Raw genomic sequence first — 17,842 nt, forward strand, 5'->3', positions numbered from 1 at the left:
TGGCAATTAATGGAACCGATATACTGATTTCGTGAGGTCACGCGTTTGGTTGCGCGCTGGCAGCACCTAAGCCCAGTACTTCCATCATCGCAGCAAACCTCCCTTTAGTCTTTCAACTTCAAATTTGTTTCGTGAGCTCGATTTCACTAGCTCGTTAATTCGAGTCCGTGTAAGCTGCGCAGCTCAGCAATGAACTCTCTAACATACATCTCACGTCAATTCGATGTCTTCGCATCACCACGAACTCCCCCGTCGACCCCCATGGACGATAAGGCCTCCTTTTTTCGTAGGGCCCCGTCTACTCGCAGAGGATCAGATTCTGGTGCCTCCTTCAAGCGCACGAATTCGTGGGCAAATAAGTCGCTCCAGCAGCCTCATGGCTCGGACTCGCAGAACCTTCCGAGACCGAAGCGCTCATATTCCTCTCCTTCAGGTTTCTTACCCATTCCAATTCTGAGGCCGTTTCCTCCTTCACCTCCATCAGAGGCTGCCATAATACATTCCAAATGCAAGTTCAGAGTAAGAAGCACTCTCAGACGGCTGTTCCTTGTTCGAGCCTTTGTTCTCGTTTGGAACACCCTCTGCGCTACATGGACGCAGGTGACGCCAGGGGAGATCGAAAGCAAGGAGAAAGAGGTTTTGGTCGACAAACATCCTGAAAAGCCCCTGGGCGAGGCTACTGATGTATTGTTACCTGAAACACAACCGCCACTACCATCAATTCCATCCCCATCATCCCCAGATATTCCATCTCACGTCCTTCAAGTCATCTCAGCCAAGCTAGATATCGCCACTTTACCCACACCGCCGCCTTCTCCAGGCCCTTCGCTTCCACCCTATCCACACTCACCTAGAATTCCTTCAACCACCGTCACCGATACCGCATCGAGGTCACCAACACCCATTTTGACCGCTACACATAAGACGCCGTTTCATTTGCCAAAGACTCTCGTTCTTGATCTCGATGAAACTCTCATACATTCAACGTCCAAACCAATCGGTCATCTTTCTAGTAGCTCCGGGCTTCTCGGTTTCGGACGCAGGAACAAGGGACACACAGTCGAAGTAGTCTTGGGCGGCCGGAGCACCCTTTATCATGTATATAAGAGACCGTTTGTTGACTACTTCCTTCGCAAGGTCAGTCGCGCGCCACCGTTGTCAAGCCATTATAGCCTGACTAGCGGTTGTCAGGTTTCTGCTTGGTACACACTCGTTGTCTTCACTGCTTCTATGCAAGAATATGCCGACCCAGTCATTGACTGGTTAGACGCTGGACGTGGCATTCTTGCACGCCGTTTATTCCGAGAGGCAAGTTTTGTAATTATTTTACGATATCCGTCTCCTTACCACCACGCTGTCACACTTGTTCAGTCTTGCACCCAACTTCCTAATGGATCTTATATCAAGGATCTGTCCGTGGTAGAACAGGATCTCTCTCGTGTCTGTCTGATCGATAACTCGCCGGTTAGTTACCGTGGCAATGAAGGTACGCACACTTCCATCTTGACACTTCACAATCTCAGCGTGCTCTCGTAACAGCGAATGGTATACCCATAGAGGGTTGGACACATGACCCACTCGATGAAGCCTTACTCGATTTGTTACCCATCCTGGATTCGCTGCGTTTCACCGGGGATGTACGGAGGGTATTAGGCATTCGCGGGTTCTCATCATAACATTCCTCTAACACCCTGGACCATCCTAAACTGACTTTTTACCTCATGATTCCGAGTTCAACATTGCCGCACCCATCATTCTGCATGTCACAATTAGCATTTTGCACGCACGTCTTGCTGCATAACGAGCTCATAACTTAATACAGGCAGCTTCGTTACATAATTTAATTTACTGCTTATCCTGTACACTATCTCAATTTCACAAGAATACGATCAGCAGCCAGCAGGGAAATCCTAAACAATCATCTGTTGCAAGAGGCTATTATGAGAAGGGGCTTGGATATATGTATAAAGTCAGATGAGACGCAGTGAACGTATCGACCGAGATGCAGTAGGGGAAAGGACTCTAGCTATCACATTGCTAGTGCGGCCTGCAGTTCCCTCAACTGAGCCTCCTCGTCGTCCTCCACTGCCACTTTGGCTGCACAAGAGGTTAGTTGATTGAACGTGAAGTTGATTTGAGGCATCTTACGTCGCTCTTCCACCCGACGAGCTCCTGCAGGAATGTGCAAAGGAACATGCTCTGCTCCAGCGAGGCGTTCATCGAGTGTCTCTTGCTCAAGCTCCGCGAGCTCTGCCTGGAGTTCATCCTAATTAAGTCGTCAGCACGAAGGCACCCATCAAGTCAGGAGATAGACACACCTCGTCAGTCATAACACCAGTAGGATTTGATAGAGCGTCTGCAATTTCATTAGCAATCTCTCTCTGTTCTGTGATCTTATTCATGGTCGAGTCGACCTTATCCATGGTCCTACGAGAATCAAGGTTACTACTATACGCGTGATCAGCAACGTAAGGAGAATACACACATGTTACCATGGATCGATGCCAGCACGTCTGAAGCCTTCTTCATAGCAGCCATCGTCTCTGCATTCAGATTCGCAGACTCTAGTGTGTTGATTTGTAGCTCCAGCTGCAGTCGTTGACCCGCCAGTCGATCCATCTCAGATTCGCTCGCCTTCTTCCGCCGCAGAGCTTGCGTAGCCACTGTGCATCGTGTGTGTAGAGGGTGAGCGTCGACGGTAGAGTGCGGACCTACCAGCCTTGTTAGAAACAGCATTCGCCTTCGCTTTCTTGAGTTCCTCATCAATCTTCTTCTGTAGGTGCTCCTCCTTCTTCTCTATCATCTGTAGTTGCTGCCTTAGCCCTACGATGGCATCTCGTGCTCCTTGTTTCGTGTCTCGCCTCCCACCAAAGTAAGACATAAACCCAGCCATCATGGTTTAAGTACAGAAGTAGATCAAAACAAAGAGATGCGCGCGGAACAAAGGGTAGGGCTTGCACAAGTGCTGTATTGCCGCTGCGGGCTAGAAGCTCTGACCGGCACGTACTGATAACTGAATAAGGCAACTCGCCTCCTCACTGTGCTTTTAGTCATTCTCCTTGGCCCCGCTATGTACACTCTGAGTCATTACATCCCCACTCAGACTTTTTTTCTGATTCTTATTATGATATTGACACGCTTGTTAGGTGGCATGCAAATCTGCTGTCTCTGGTACGTGGCCATATAGTATTCCACTTACACTGCAACAAACAGTAAATTGCATCCCCTGCTCTTGCACACCCACGACCTCTGAGATCTGAGGCCTGAGGGACCACACGACGGCCGGCAAATCACTTGTCACAATTTTAACGGTATCTTGTTAACGTCTGTAAGCGTCGATTCCCCTGCAGTAACATTATAAGCGCAACAAGCACAGGATTCAAAGATGCCAAAAATATTTTCTGCTGCCACTCAGCAATAATGTCCACCATGTCTTCAAAACTTAACACAGATGGAAGCGTGCCTGCGTCGAAGTCCGTACCCTTGAGCATGCAGACGACGTCGTTCAATATTCTGATCCTCTTGCCAAGAGACGATCAGGTACATTAGCTCGGGCACGAGTGGCACGTTGCGCAGTATTACGATCACAATCACAAAAAGGAATAGCGAACGGTTTCTGGCATGATTTTGTTAGCAAAATTCCTGCGAAGGATACGGATCACCAGTACTAACGCGTATTGAATGTGCATGAGCAATGGTAGCATAATGTTTGCGAGTCATACAGGGAAAATTCTCGACAGACGCAATGAAGGGGCAGTAGCAGGCAACATATTGCCAACAGTGTATTGATCACGAACAGCTCCACGAACTCGAACTTCAGAAAATCCGAAGAACTTGCGTAAAACACAGGACACAAGAGAAGTGCCGTCGTCGGAAAGTTCCTGATCAGACACGACCAGCGAGACTGAAGGTGCTAACGAAGTTAAAGTTAAAGCCGGGGAAGAGGATCTAACAGCCATGACAGATTGAATACAGCCTCTTGAGGTCGACGACAAGAGTGACCAACAACACACAAACAATGTCAAATTCCGGCTATGAACTCGGCCCTGTATGCATATGATCAGAACTTTTTTTCCCGTTACACCAGTAACCCTTTTCGGGTCCTGGGCTTCGGTGAGCTAACAAGGAAAGTATCCAAAATGTTCAATTGTAAGATAGTTGAGTCCAGAAATGACTAGATATGCAAAGGCCGACGTGTGGCAATTAAATCATCGATGACAGAATATCGCGCCCCTGCGTCTAATGTACTAGATCATTGGCTCTTCTTTTCTTCCTCGCTGCAAGACACATTATCAGTTTGGATGGAACACATATGTTTGGGAATCTCACCTTTCGTCGTCGCTACGATCGTCCGAGGCACCTTGACCGCTGATCACGCGCCATGCAATGCGACAAATCATCCAGAACCAGATGATTTGGATGACCTTGAAGGAATTATCAGGTATGAACGTTGATAGAATTTCTGACACTTACCTGTAGTGCCACCAGCAAGTAGACAAAGGTATCGTAAGTCCCCTCAGAGTAATAATGTCCCAATTCTGGCACCCAGCCCACAGAGATCAATCGTGGGCCATCGAACCAGGCTGATTTTATGACGATGACGAATAGAACGTGACGTGCCACGAACCATGATATGAGGAACCAAGTGAAAGTGATATCGCAAAGGGTATATAAACCAATGTACCGAAACATTTTGGCGACCTATTGGGGGATGACTAATTGGGCCTGCATCATTAAAGAGCAGGGAGAGCAACTTACTGGGAGAAAGATATCATTCCAGTCCATCAATACCATGATGAGGCATCCGATACGGGTAAAATTGCAGAAGTAGCTCATGACGATGAGGAAAATAGTGAGGACGTGGTGGGTCATCATTTGCACATGGTCTTTCCTGCGAGCCTCGGCATTGAGAATGAGGACTTGGTGGATATAAAAGGCAGTCTGGGTAAGATAGTATAACTTCAGAGGTCCAGCAAGGGGAATATGGGGGTAATTCGACCACAACTCCGTCGGGTTTAAGGCTTGAGTAGGAAGATTTCGGTGAACATACTGAAAATTAAGATTAGACATGACACGTCAGCTGCATGAAACTACATACAAAGCCAAATGACCATTGGAATATGTAATAGATGGCCGACCAGCCTTGCTCTGCGAACCTCAGAACGCTGCGATGAATTTTGCGAGCATCCCGTGCAGACATTACGCCTTTTGGCTTGGAATCACCATTAGCATGTCCAGCATGTCCGTTTCCGTTTATGAGATCATTTTTCTTGCCGTTCTGTTGTATGTGGTGGGAATTGGAACGCTCCCAAGTGCGGGTGAGCTTCCACCTAGCAAAAGGCTCCAATACGAAGATGCGAATTATGTCGCGCAGAACTGCCATCACGGCAATGCAAGTTATTATGAGGCAACCATCTAGCATGCCAGTCTTGTAGTACGCGGAATGGTGGAACGAGTCGGGGTTGACGGGTGGAGGAGTTGGGTATGAAAGTGAAACGAATGGAACGAGGTAAGATGGTAGCCACTGAAGGGCATGATGGCTATTCATTGGTAGACGCGTCGGAAGATGTTCAAGTTAGCAGAAAGTCGTCAAAATTTTCATGAACTCGGTGAGCAACGTGCGATGATGGTGTGTTTTTGTGCCTGTTTGTTAAGTCTTACGTTTGGCAACGCAAAACGCGACTAAAAACTAGCGAAAGCTCTTGCGAAGCTAGAGAAATGATCCTAGACCGTGTTAGTGGAGACCTGAAAGACTTGAGAACTGAAATGAGGTCTAATATAAGTTTAAGTGAAATCACGCTGCCTCACTCATCAACCTGTGAGAATGTAATACCTTTCTGGGATAACAACTACCATACTCCATGAACGCGACTTGAACAGTAGACTCGTAATAATCATGTCTGCTCAGCCAATTCCTACTCTCTATATCAACAATCTCAATGATAAAATCAACAAGGATGAAATGCGTACTCAACTATATGCCCTTTTCACCACATTCGGCAAGGTTGTTGATGTCATCGCGTCAAAAGGTCCAAAGATGAGGGGTCAGGCATTCCTCGTCTTCACAGATTTGGCATCTGCGACTACCGCCATGAGAGCCTGCGAGGGTATGGTGTTTTATGACAAGCCAATGGTAAGCTTAAACCTGGCTTTCTAGGAGACAATTAAACCGATTTCACTTATGCAGCGCATCACCTATGCGAAATCGAAATCATACGCTACTTCGCGAAGGGAAGATCCCAACTTTGTACCTCCAACATCTGTTCATGCAAACAAGGATCTCGCTATGCTTGCAAAAGTCACTGTTTCGACAACTGATAAGCGCCGGCGCGATGGGGATATGGCAGATGGGCAACCAAAGCCCAAACGTGAAAAGTCGGAGGACGATAGTGATGGTGAAGAGATGGAGATCGATGAAGATGAGGAACCCGCTCCACAACTCAAACCCCTAGGTACGTCACGGCATGAAACAATGCTCACATGATTTCAATCATTCTTCCCAAAGCCACCATTCCGCCGCCTACACAACATCCATCTGCTAGATTGTTTTGCACGAATCTTCCTCAAGAGGTCACAGACAATGTACTTTCTGTGCTATTCCAACAGCGAGTACTCATTCCCTTTATATCCAAATAATTTACGAATGTTGCAAATAGGTACAAGGGTTTTCAATCAACACACGTCGCTCAATCACCAACTCCAAATGCTGCTGGTGCAAGCGTAAAGATGGCACAAGTTTTCTTCGACTCCCCCGAACTTGCATCGACCGCAAAAGACGCCCTAGATGGCTTCACACTAAAAAGGGGCTGGAAGATGTCTGTAGCCTATATTTAATACAGTTGTAGGTTGTAACCGCGAAAATTTGTACTAATTTTTAATATTCTCGTGCATCTGCTCAAGGTACGACCAATCATAGGAGGGTTCGTTTTCAAAACGATCTACTTCCACTTATTTCTGCAAGGCTTGGAGAATGGCCTCTCCAATCGGATGAGCTGAAGCCGGGTTTTGCCCGGTGATCAGGTTACCGGTAACAACGACCTTGGGCTAGAATAACAGTGGATGAGTCAACATCCGGCCGAAGTCAAGCATAATACTGACCCCCCAAGGTTCCGCTGCTTTCTCATATTTGCCCCCAAGACTGGAGATCCTGTCTTCCAACAAGAACGGTATATCCTATATCCAAAACACGTCTGCAAAAGTGCCAAACACTGACTGAGTGATACTCGCCTTCACTTTGTTGACCTGCTCTTCCTCAACATTTGAGAAGCCAGTGACAGGTTTGCCAGCAAAGATGGATTTGCCAGACTCGTCAGTCGCGCCAACAAGGGCACTGTAACGAAGTGTCAGTAGCATTCGTGGTAGAACTTATTGTGCTATAGCTGACGCTGGTCCGTGGCAAACAGCAGCGACCAATTTCCCAACACGGTAGAACTGTAGGATCAGATAATCATTACTGGCCCATCACACAAGGAAAAATTGGCAGACGTACTTTAGAAGCAAGCTGGATATTGACGGGATCCACTGCCAGATCCAAGACAGGACCATGGCCCCCTACATAGAAAATCGCATCATAATCATCAGGATTAACTTCGGAGAGCTTTTTAGCGGTCGAGAGCTTCTTCTGGGCATCTGTGTTCTCGAGGAATTTGCCTACATCGTCCGGGAACATCTAAAGGTAAGGTGTTAGCAACTGCTCATCAATGACCTGGTCTTGAACTGAACACCCACCTGGACGCTGGATTCATCCACAGGCGGATTAGGACCCGCAGGAGAGGCAAAATCTATAGTGAAATGAGGCGCGAGGACGTAGTAAGGATGAGCGGCTTCAGGAAGGTACCATCCCTGGTCAGACGCGGTTAGAGGACTGATGTCAAAAACAAGTGCAAGGCTCTGCTGACCGTATTGGCACCTGTCAACGTTTGGTTTGCAGATGTGAAAACAAAGAGGATTCGTTTTGTCATGACGTTCGATGAGTGAGATGGATGTGTGATTTCATGGCCGTTATGGCCTTAATATATCTGTGAAAATTCTCGTCCCCCGGGGCGGGGCTCCAGTTCCGAATCGGCAACATCTCTTGAAGTGCACTCGTATTTGCCCCCTCAGGCTGTAGTGGAACAGGATGATCTTTCGCGTGAATTGACATCGGGACGTACACACTCCCGCAAGTCATAACGAGCACTTGGCAACAGGCTGGGAGCATGTGCATGACACATGAGGCATTTAATTTTGATAAGATAAGATAAAACAAATAAATTACGTAAGGATTATCACCGCGAAACTCACTTTCAAGCGGCGAACCACAGGCATCTTCGGCACTCTTGGGGGTCATAGCATTCGAACACAGCGTGATACCGTAGATCGCATCCATCGGCAGCATGTCTTCATTCTTCGGACTGTCAGTAGTCCTTCCAACAGCAAGACCATGAACTAACGCGTCGGCTTATCCAGAGGCAAGACCCGCACGTTCAAACCTCGAAAGGACGTCCCGGAGGGCACCAAACAATATCAACTGCGAAAGTATGCAGAGGCGACCTTGGTAAATTACACCGATTAGTACTAATGCCAAGATGACGTCGAAATTTTGGATGCAATCTAGGGCTCTGGCAACTTGAGGTTGGCTGTCCGGCTGCCTGAAGGTGAAGATACAAATGAATGGCTTGCTGTCCATGGTACGGACCATCTACACTCGTCTATGACGCGTCATCGTACTCACATGAGCAGCTGTTGATTTCTTCAATCACTTGAATATGTTGTACGGTACTGTTACCGAGTTCTGCACGCCGCAGGAGGTATGGCGTTACTGATCACTTGCCGCTTGATCTGAAACGCTGGCCTTAGTGTCCTATAATGTCCGCCGGTCCGCGGTGAGCCTCTGCCTGTAACATACATATAATTTTGAACTTACTGTAATTCTGTAGCTACGAGTACCTTTGGGAAGATGGTGTCAAATATAAGAGACCCACGAAGCTGCCCGCACCCGAATATGTAGATGCATTGATGAACTGGGCTCAGAACATTCTCGACGATGAAACTGTATTCCCCAACAAGATTGGTGTGTACCACACGATAAATCCACTCTACGGTGGTAGTTGACGAAACTTAGGCGTGCCATTCCCTCGAAATTTTCGCGATACAGTGCGCACGATCGTACGCCGATTGTTTCGCGTATACGCACACATATATAGCAACCACTTTGACCAAATTTGTGCGCTCGGCATCGAAGGTATCATCTCGTTTTGATTTCGGCTTCGATTATGACAGGTTAACCAAATTCTGCAGCTCATCTGAATACCAGTTACCGGCACTTCTTTCTATTCATAAATGAGGTGTGTCCACGATCATCTCCACAGCTGCCTGATGTCACTTAATTCTAAACTTGCTAGTTTGACCTTGTGGATAAGAAAGAATTAGCACCCCTGGATGAGCTCAATGACGCCATCCTTGCCGAGGACAAGGCCCGATAACCGAGTTCTATATTTTACCGTTCACTGTACAAGGTTGTATACCTATGTCATTGCCTTGACGCCAATCTGCCACCAAGTTCCGAATCATGATGTTATTACCCGTCGGCTATATGCTATGCATGTGTGGACCATCATGGAGTACAAACTTGTGGAGTCGTAAGCGTTAACAGGCTATGATACTATTTCCGGAAGGGGTAGCTGCTAATGAGTACAGGTCGTGTATGATGGACTCGGTGGCAGTGTTCACCGAAGTGAACAATTCCAATTGATGTTACACAAAGTGAGCAGTGTGACACGATGAATGCAGTAAAAAAATGAAAGGGATAAGTGATACAATCTATTAAAGGAATGAGAACTGAAGAAGTGCGTGCGCGCATTTTCTGGGGTATGTTCGTCCAGGGTGAGAGATATTAGATAGTCCTCTGCAGTTCCGATATAAGCGGAAAGTTCGAAGGCCTGAAACGGTGGGCGTACCTTGACTGCCGACCATTGTATAATCAACGTCTTCAACCGGTCTCGAAGTGCTTTTCGACAGAGCTCGCATGATAACTGATCACCTAGAGGTGCCAAAGCAGATTCAATCGCATTTGTGGACAAGTCTGGATTTAACAAAAATTAGAACAGTGCTGGTGATCATGTATGAAACATACCTGGCCTGGCATCCCAAGCGAGATATGCAGATGCGAGAGCCCAGGCTCTTGTGAGCCTCTTCTGCTCGGTGAAGTCGCAGTCATTAGTGGGGGCATGCGGATGAGGTGGTGGTAGGAGGAGACGTTTCAAAGCATCTGCGCGGCCAAAGTGGAGAAAAAATAATCGTTTCAAATATATTGCGCCGATTCTGTCCGCCATCTCATCTGTCAAGGACGCGAGGGAGAAGGAGAGCAAATGAGATGAAGTTGGAACGGCGAGGTCATAGAGGTCGTGTGAAGCAGCCAATGAATAGAGTTCCAAGGGGTAAAGAGGTGCATGCGAGAGAAGTAGCGAATGGAGGGGAGTAGAAGGGCCAACGTGGCGCTTGAGAGAAACGCCATAATCTGTTAGCGCCGATAATGCTGTTGCAAGGGACTCGAAAGAAGGAGAATAATGGGAACATGACATGTTGTATACGGCATGAAGTAGGATATTGAGGATGGTAGAAGATTCCGGGACCACCAAGACTGGACCTATCTGGCCGACTGTCGCTTTGGACGATAGTGGTAGCAGACCGCCAAAGTTATTTTCAGAAACTCCAAGCAGCGCGCGCGTGTGGACGTAAAAGAATATGGAATCGGATGACAGCAGCACGAGATCTGGTGGGTGTGGGCAGATGTTTGCTCCAGGAAAAAATGTTGTGGACACAGAGACAAGTGTGTCTTCCTCTGTTGGTGGGTCAACCGGTGACGAGGTAAACGAGTCCTTTGGAAGTCGTGGTCAATATCATCTGCCTAACATGATACTTCCAGTCTAAACCACGTACGGGGGGTGTTGGTACCTGCACAGGTACCGCCGAATGTGTACGTTCTGCGACGGGCCTTTCAGGCACATGAGAAAATTCCATCTCCAAAGGCTCTGAGACGAACTGCAAGACGAAGTCCCAGTCTGTATTCTCCATACAAGTACTCATAACTGCCTCAATTGATGATCAGACTGGATGCGGGGGATGCAAACAGGATGATTTAAATAAAAATAAAGGCTGCGGAAGGAAATTATTAGTACAGCACAACGGGCGATGGCGAGCGCATATAACGTATGAAAGAGAAAGGGGGGCAGCAGTTCGGGAAATCTATAAACGCTGATTTGAACCAATTACATACTTCGCTGAGTTTGATATTGGATGACTTGGCGACCGTCCTAGGGAAGTAGAGCCGCGATGCCGCTGTTAATTTGAGTTGAATTTGAAAAACAAATGTTGGCTTGACCCTCTTATATACTCTAAATCTGGGGGCCAGGCCTCTTGGATCCATACTATGGCTGTATGTTCTGACTAGGGGAGAGGTTTGGGCCACGGCAGCGACTATCAGCACGCTGAGAGTGAGTCAGGCGGGGAACTGAGTTGTAAATCATGAAGTTAGTGGCCCAAAACGCATACATGTAACTCTAATCGCCACAGTCTGGAAAGGGCCTCAGGCTGGCCCCCAGATTTAAGAGGAACATTTGGTTTGCAAATTCAAGCGGCTAGCTGATCATTTTTATTCTATTCCGCAGTATTCGAGCTGCTTGCACTCATTCGCGATCGAGAGCGAACTATCATAATCGGGTGCTTCCGGTCCCTGCAACTTTGCTTCCAACTCCTATTTCTAGAAGAAACGAGACCAGCCTATCCGAGGTTACCATGGAGTGGGAAAAGTATTACGGACGGGGCATGTTGACTGAGAAACGCACCCGCTGTCAGCTATGAACCGATCCATCGGGGGTAAATACATGAATCAATCGTCCACCCGCTTTCTCTTAGACTTCAGCTTATGTATTTCTTCTCGTTGGCCGAAGTTTGAATCATGTAATTCCTAGAGGCTCGCGTAAGAAACAGTAAGTTTGCTGTCTTGTCTTTAACATGCGCACCATATTTGCTAGCCTTTTTGCTGTGGATACCGCATTCAATTTTTCTAGAACCTTGGTTTCTGGCATGGTCATAGCCTCTAATTGGATGCCTGATGAAGTTGTGAGCCAACTCTATCACTGCGGACCGAGAGTAGAGTGACGTACCAATCCGTCCTTCTATTCGTGATACCCGATCTTCATCCTTTTCCGTCACAAAACTAACAGCGACACCACCTTTACCAGCACGTGCAGTTCTGCCGACTCGGTGCGTGTATTCTTCGGGCTCATTTGGCAGGTCCCAGTTGATGACCATTGCCACGTCTTCAATGTCCAAACCACGGGCACCAACATCTGTGGATACAAGAACTGGGATGAAAGAGGACCGAAAAAGTGATAATGACGTCAACCGTTCGCGTTGAGTTAATCTTGAATGTAGCGCGGTGCTGCGAATAGACAAAGTCTGAAGTAGATGAGTAAGGTAAGCAGCCGTCCGAGGCTTCGTGCAGAAAATGATGGTAGGTGGTGGTTGTATGGGTATATCCTCATCCGGACCGGGTTTTCGCGATGCTCTGGTCTTTCCCTGATGTCTTGATTTTCCTCTGGATTTTCCCGGTTTGATTGGTTCTGGCGGTGCCCTTCGGAGTAAGGCGATACTTTCCGGAGGATTGCAAAGTAAATGGTAGAGATACGGCTCGCGCACGTGCGAAGGAACCAGGACGTAATGTTGCTTTAGCGTCGCTACTGTTTCGACACTGTATTGAAGTGGGATCAGAACCACGTCCTGGCGTCGAACACGATGCACATCTTACGTTGATAATGATCTATGCACAAAGGGTTTCACCTTTCCAGGTCTCGGCGGGGCTTCAATCAAGGACTCAATTGCTTGCGTCAGGGTAGCAGTAAAAAGACAGGTTTGCCGATCACTTGGGAGAGTCTCGAACAAAAATTTGAGTTCAGGGGAAAAGGTCGGGGTAAGAAGGCGATCTGCTTCGTCCAATACCTAACTCAGATCGACATGAGTGCCAGCACAGACTCGCATGAAATTCTCACTGACAAGAAACTTGACGCGAGACAAATTCCATTCGCCGTTACTACTCCGCAAGTGGTCAACGATACGCCCAGGTGTGGCTACTACAACATGGGGATGGCCGCCCAGTTCTAAAGCTTGTGTCATCATATCCATGCCACCGACAACGACAGACGTTCGGACGCCTATTGCAGCACCAAGCACCGCAAATTGTTCAGATATCTGAAATGCCAGTTCCCTTGTAGGAGGTCATAACGCGAAGGAACATCAATAAATAAGTGAGCAAACCTCGTGGGTGTCAGTACCAGCGCGAATATCCCATATGGATCCTCAGACAACTTCTGCAAGATTGGGATTGCAAATGCTATGGTTTTCCCAGAGCCTGTCTTTGCATTTCCTATGCAATCTCTTCCTAGAAGCACGTTACTGATTGGTTCGACGTCTATAATTGTTTTAAGACATACCTGCGAGAAGGGGAGGAATACAAGCAGCTTGGATCTCTGTTGCAGTTCGTATAGACATACGCGCAAGAGCACCAGCGAGAGGAGGCACCACACCCATATCAGCAAATGATGCTGTGGGGTGCATATGGGCAGCTGAGGATTTTTTTGGACAAGCGAGTCTATTGATCAGGTTGAACCAATGCCGTCTTGATACCGTCTATGTACGAGGAATTTGCCAGCCTGAGGTCGAGAACGAGATAGTCACGTGCTTACTAATTAGCTTTCGGGATATGGCGTACTTACCGGGCGCAACACCAGCGGCCCATCTGAGTTTGTTCTCTTAGTCGGGGACCTCAGGGACGGGAAGCAATGACGAAACAGAAAGGGCCTAGGTGCTCCCGTCGTTGCCATATTAACAGTAAAACACACGATGACGAGTTAAGACCCCGGCTGGATTGAATCGAGCGTCAGAATTGAGAGAAAGTTCTATTGATACATCGAACATTGGTGGGCTACGAAATACAGCGATTAAGGTTAAGCTACAAAGAAGGGACACGAGTGTCATGACTATATCGGTACGAACGTTCTAAATATCTAAGTTCTGATCCATGTCAAGCATCCACGAGGTATTGCTCCACTCATCACTTTCGTGGTCAAGCGGCATTGAGAGAGCACACTTAAAGTCGGAGAACATCGAATCAGAGGTGCACGATAGAGCTCCACTGAAAGTGTCCGAACACAAATAGGATTGGCCTGACGGCTGATATCCGTCCATCGATCCATGAAGTAGTGGAGACAGACGATTGACGTCATAATCCATTGAATTGTGAGGAAGACGCAGTTGCTCCATTCCAAGGAATAAGTCGTCTTGGGACATAGAAGCATCGGGCTGGGGTATGTCACCATTCCGTTGGAAAGTTGCTGCAGTTGGTGTCTAATTGTCAAAATGAAGATCAGATGGAGTGAATATAGAGGAGCATCGGAACGTACGGCATCAAGATCTAGGGCCAAACCGGAGAGCATTTCAGCGAGTTCTGATCTTGGTGTAGTGGGCTGTGATGGCTGTGAGGAATTCAATTCCAAGCCAAGCGCATTCGTGCACTGAGACTGAGGAAGGGGCAGAATGGCGTTCGGCTGCTCGTTGCCACACATTCCCTCAGGTAAAGAAAAGGCTGGAAGGAAAGGTGGAAAATGTAGAGGGGAGAGCCTAGCAGGGGACGAGAAAGCCGATGGAAATTGCGTTTCTAATACACCGAGGAGATCATCACGTGTAACACCCTGAGGGCGGACCCTGGACGAGCGAGCACGCCGTACTGGGCCTATGGATGACCCCGCACAGAGCTGTTCAGTAGGCTTCGGGTAGTAAGCGGGCGCTATGAAGAGTCTTGGCTGACTTGGCGCTCTTACGGTTGGGCTTGAACTTGTAGCCAGGATACTTCGCATAGTGAGCGGCTTGGACTTCCGCTGCCTTCTTATGCCACACAGCTCTGTCTTCTTTACTCATAGCTCTCCAAAGCTGCCCTGCGATGCGGCTGAGATTCTGCTGACGCTTCTCAGGGTCAGCATTACCCCGGCTCTTGAGCATGTGTGAACGGTAGAGCATGAACGCATTCGGTGGGCGAGGAATATGTTCCTTTGACGAAGAATGAACGCTACCGTGTGTCGAAGCAGCCAATGAGAACATGTCGCAATTAGGAAATAGCTGAGGAATGGAAAGGGGGGAATTGAAAAGATTATTTCCTTGCTCCAGGCACGGAGGTGCTGATTGGGAACGATACAAATCATCCAAAGGAAGGGAGACATCGCTGAAAGCGGGTGACTGGGAAAATACGAAGTGCTGTGGATAGTTCAAAAGACCAGAACCCATATCGACGGGATAAGGGTTGATCATGTGCCTGCCATTAGAAACTGGCAAAGCAAAGTCAGCTCGACCCGGCCTGGTGACCACCCGAGGACAGACTGACCGTTGTAATCCATTGTATTAGAAAAAACCTTGCCTCTGGATTGCAAAAGGGATATCAACACCAGTTGAGAGTAATGAACACTGTGAGGTCAAGGATTATGACCACTCTTATATGCGTGCGCTCAGCGCAATAAAGGGAGCTGGAGATAGTGCGACCACATAGATCCCTGTCAGGCTTCGTGAGCTCACCTGAAGGGCGGCACAAGATACAAAGGGAGCAGCGTGAGGGGAATAACATTGGGTTCAATCGGGTTGAAAGAAGGCGCGAGGCTAATATCACGTGATCGATACAGAGCAACTTCGGAAGCGCGCGAGAGCACGTTGCAGAGCACGTTTTCCGGTGAGCCATGTCTTCGGAGTCATTCTCCTTCTGCGAAGCTCTGTATCATAGAACTTCCGAAGGACGACCCACGTATGCAGGAGCCTCCAGAAAACTGTGACCATTAACTCACAAGGGTAAGAGCTGTCTGTAAGAGCTGGTTCAGCATTTTGATTAGCATATGGTCTGTCAGGTTCTCCTCTATCGTGTAGACGATGGGAAAAACTTTATCATTTCTTACACGGAGCCCGGCCGTTTTGTAAGTAATGCAATCTGGCTCACCAACAACTTAAAGACCTCGTGTAGACGAGATATGGCACGAGGCGGGAAGCTGCAAAAATGTGTCAAGATAAGAGTGGCGTGCGAGCAACGACGGAGCCTAGCTCTGCGGGGTCTGACAATGATAACACTCAGTACTAGACATGTGTCGCCGATCTCCTCCCGCGAACATCGTCACATGATAACTGCATGCACTGTGCACAGGGTTTATTCAGAGATAACATCCGTTTCTGTGCACTGTTTCTGTCAATGTCATTAATTTGAGTAGCGGGTACAGCATTACCAACCAATTCTGTCACGATCGTAGCGTTCCGCATGGTGCATGTCATTTGAGATAAGGTCATGAGTCATGCCTGCGATGTCGACTGATGGAATTCGATGGAAAGTGGAGCACACTGCCCGGCCTTTTAATTGCATTTCTAGTTTCATTAAAATTATAAGCAATGTAAACGCAGCCACAATATTCCTGCGGCGGGCTGTGAGCGAAAGGTGAATGACAGAGACAATAACACCTACGTGCGATTTCTAGGGAATAGTGATCCATTGCGAGCTTCCAGCTGCTTTCTTGACCCGATTCATGATTGCTAGGCCCTCATTTTCTTCTGGAACTTCTTCCACTAAGATCAAGTCTACTCCTTCCCTTTCTAACGTCAACAGTCCATCAAATAGCCGCCTTGCAATAATAGCCGGCTCCGAAACCAGCCCCAAAGGAAACTCATGCCACCGAATGGTCGTATCGCTGATGAGAGATTTCATCAAAATAGAATCCGAAGGCATCAATAACCCGACGCGGAGAGTGTCAGGAGAATGTGGTATTGAACGCTTGAGATCCTCCAGAAAAACGGAGGGGCTAAGAGGTTCTATTCCAAGGGGAGCATCGGATACGTGCATCAGCGTCACTGGGACTGAGGGAGAATAATGACGATATTTCATGCCAGGTGTAGTAGGTGCCTGTTCCAATGCGTCGTCACGAAAATCACGACGATGCACGAGGATCTGGGGTATTGGTGTACCGGAATCGGAGAAGCCATTAACGAGCACTCGTTTAATGTCTTCCACTGTAATTCCGCCAGGTCGCAAGATGCGGATATTTCCATCTTCATGTAGACCATCCACAACCGTACTTTCCAGACCAACTTCACATGGGCCACCGTCTAGAATGATTGTGATTTTGCCATTCAAGTCATTCAACACGTGCTCTGCGCGGGTGGGACTAGGTTTTCCGGAGGAGTTGGCGCTTGGAGCTGCGAGTGGTGCATCGGTCACAGCAATGAGTGCTCGTGCTACTGGATGTGATGGCATCCTGATTGCGACAGTCGGCTGACCAGCAGTAATAATATCGGGTATCAGGCTATGGTCGCAGGGGAAAAGTAGCGTGAGGGGTCCGGGCCAAAAGTGCTCTATGAGCAACTCGTAAGAAGGTGAGAGCGCATAATTTTGTGGAAGCAAAGTCTGTAGCATACGCCGCGATGAAACATGTACGATGAGAGGGTTGTCAGCTGGCCGGCCTTTGGTAGAGAATATCTTAAGGGCTGCGGTCGCGTTTAGAGCGATAGCACCCAACCCATAAACGGTTTCTGTAGGAAAAGCGACTGGAAAGAGATCTTTGAGGCAGGACGCTGCGGTACACAAGGCTGCGAGGGTTTCAGGTGAGCTGATCGCTACCTGGTCGTCTAAAGAAAAGACAATGGATGTAGAATCGCATGCAAGCACTTGTGTCGTCGCCGCCATCGTGCCTTGTAGTTGCGAAGACCTTTTCAGCGAGAACTTGAGGTACCTTTTCAAAACGTTCATTAGTAGAATTATCAATATACAGCCTGAGTCAGTTGC

General features: G+C 48.0%; 10 protein-coding genes across 10 annotated transcripts; 3 read left to right on the forward strand and 7 right to left on the reverse strand.

The window, feature by feature from the left end:
* Positions 1-30: 30 nt before the first annotated feature.
* Positions 31-1,834, forward strand: DFJ58DRAFT_757341 (NIF-domain-containing protein). The gene is made up of 4 exons (XM_041388200.1): positions 31-1,137; positions 1,192-1,308; positions 1,372-1,486; positions 1,540-1,834. The coding sequence occupies exons 1-4, from the start codon at positions 190-192 to the stop codon at positions 1,674-1,676; spliced, it is 1,317 nt and encodes a 438-aa protein (XP_041250117.1). The 5' UTR covers positions 31-189; the 3' UTR covers positions 1,677-1,834.
* On the reverse strand, positions 1,835-3,024 carry DFJ58DRAFT_757343 (Snf7-domain-containing protein). The gene is made up of 5 exons (XM_041388201.1): positions 2,716-3,024; positions 2,486-2,663; positions 2,319-2,427; positions 2,149-2,266; positions 1,835-2,097 (listed from the first exon to the last, which is right to left on the reverse strand). The coding sequence occupies exons 1-5, from the start codon at positions 2,894-2,896 to the stop codon at positions 2,030-2,032; spliced, it is 654 nt and encodes a 217-aa protein (XP_041250118.1). The 5' UTR covers positions 2,897-3,024; the 3' UTR covers positions 1,835-2,029.
* Positions 3,025-3,998: 974 nt separating this feature from the next.
* DFJ58DRAFT_903336 (TLC domain-containing protein) lies at positions 3,999-5,764 on the reverse strand. The gene is made up of 5 exons (XM_041394855.1): positions 5,099-5,764; positions 4,759-5,049; positions 4,474-4,701; positions 4,330-4,424; positions 3,999-4,277 (listed from the first exon to the last, which is right to left on the reverse strand). The coding sequence occupies exons 1-5, from the start codon at positions 5,546-5,548 to the stop codon at positions 4,253-4,255; spliced, it is 1,089 nt and encodes a 362-aa protein (XP_041250119.1). The 5' UTR covers positions 5,549-5,764; the 3' UTR covers positions 3,999-4,252.
* An 85-nt stretch (positions 5,765-5,849) lies between these two features.
* DFJ58DRAFT_314456 (uncharacterized protein) lies at positions 5,850-7,187 on the forward strand. The gene is made up of 4 exons (XM_041379789.1): positions 5,850-6,133; positions 6,188-6,452; positions 6,506-6,605; positions 6,657-7,187. The coding sequence occupies exons 1-4, from the start codon at positions 5,897-5,899 to the stop codon at positions 6,832-6,834; spliced, it is 780 nt and encodes a 259-aa protein (XP_041250120.1). The 5' UTR covers positions 5,850-5,896; the 3' UTR covers positions 6,835-7,187.
* On the reverse strand, positions 6,793-7,976 carry DFJ58DRAFT_314459 (class I glutamine amidotransferase-like protein). Its single transcript, XM_041379790.1, has 7 exons — positions 7,899-7,976; positions 7,729-7,842; positions 7,490-7,669; positions 7,385-7,431; positions 7,228-7,330; positions 7,099-7,173; positions 6,793-7,044 (listed from the first exon to the last, which is right to left on the reverse strand). Exons 1-7 carry the CDS (start codon positions 7,959-7,961, stop codon positions 6,949-6,951), a joined length of 678 nt encoding a protein of 225 aa, XP_041250121.1. The 5' UTR covers positions 7,962-7,976; the 3' UTR covers positions 6,793-6,948.
* A 334-nt stretch (positions 7,977-8,310) lies between these two features.
* DFJ58DRAFT_314490 (Mob1/phocein) lies at positions 8,311-9,554 on the forward strand. Its single transcript, XM_041379791.1, has 9 exons — positions 8,311-8,395; positions 8,449-8,536; positions 8,597-8,669; positions 8,722-8,789; positions 8,839-8,864; positions 8,919-9,052; positions 9,104-9,223; positions 9,280-9,326; positions 9,384-9,554. Exons 1-9 carry the CDS (start codon positions 8,376-8,378, stop codon positions 9,462-9,464), a joined length of 657 nt encoding a protein of 218 aa, XP_041250122.1. The 5' UTR covers positions 8,311-8,375; the 3' UTR covers positions 9,465-9,554.
* A 195-nt stretch (positions 9,555-9,749) lies between these two features.
* Positions 9,750-11,201, reverse strand: DFJ58DRAFT_877268 (uncharacterized protein). Its single transcript, XM_041394472.1, has 4 exons — positions 10,921-11,201; positions 10,115-10,859; positions 9,939-10,063; positions 9,750-9,886 (listed from the first exon to the last, which is right to left on the reverse strand). The coding sequence occupies exons 1-4, from the start codon at positions 11,065-11,067 to the stop codon at positions 9,875-9,877; spliced, it is 1,029 nt and encodes a 342-aa protein (XP_041250123.1). The 5' UTR covers positions 11,068-11,201; the 3' UTR covers positions 9,750-9,874.
* A 419-nt stretch (positions 11,202-11,620) lies between these two features.
* DFJ58DRAFT_675696 (DEAD-domain-containing protein) lies at positions 11,621-13,819 on the reverse strand. The gene is made up of 7 exons (XM_041383105.1): positions 13,473-13,819; positions 13,297-13,420; positions 13,036-13,246; positions 12,791-12,981; positions 12,147-12,733; positions 12,003-12,091; positions 11,621-11,947 (listed from the first exon to the last, which is right to left on the reverse strand). The coding sequence occupies exons 1-7, from the start codon at positions 13,594-13,596 to the stop codon at positions 11,870-11,872; spliced, it is 1,404 nt and encodes a 467-aa protein (XP_041250124.1). The 5' UTR covers positions 13,597-13,819; the 3' UTR covers positions 11,621-11,869.
* A 218-nt stretch (positions 13,820-14,037) lies between these two features.
* DFJ58DRAFT_877284 (uncharacterized protein) lies at positions 14,038-15,914 on the reverse strand (the record flags this gene model as incomplete). The annotated part of the gene is made up of 4 exons (XM_041394473.1): positions 15,416-15,914; positions 14,859-15,359; positions 14,442-14,770; positions 14,038-14,385 (listed from the first exon to the last, which is right to left on the reverse strand). Exons 1-4 carry the CDS (start codon positions 15,426-15,428, stop codon positions 14,038-14,040), a joined length of 1,191 nt encoding a protein of 396 aa, XP_041250125.1. The 5' UTR covers positions 15,429-15,914.
* A 431-nt stretch (positions 15,915-16,345) lies between these two features.
* Positions 16,346-17,827, reverse strand: DFJ58DRAFT_314563 (DHBP synthase RibB-like alpha/beta domain-containing protein). The gene is made up of 2 exons (XM_041379792.1): positions 16,529-17,827; positions 16,346-16,478 (listed from the first exon to the last, which is right to left on the reverse strand). The coding sequence occupies exon 1, from the start codon at positions 17,804-17,806 to the stop codon at positions 16,538-16,540; it is 1,269 nt and encodes a 422-aa protein (XP_041250126.1). The 5' UTR covers positions 17,807-17,827; the 3' UTR covers positions 16,346-16,478; positions 16,529-16,537.
* Between the last annotated feature and the right edge of the window lie 15 nt (positions 17,828-17,842).

The sequence above is a fragment of the Suillus subalutaceus genome (genome assembly GCF_016647625.1).
Source record: "Suillus subalutaceus strain FC151 chromosome Unknown DFJ58scaffold_4, whole genome shotgun sequence".
In the NCBI taxonomy this organism is placed as follows: domain Eukaryota; kingdom Fungi; phylum Basidiomycota; class Agaricomycetes; order Boletales; family Suillaceae; genus Suillus; species Suillus subalutaceus.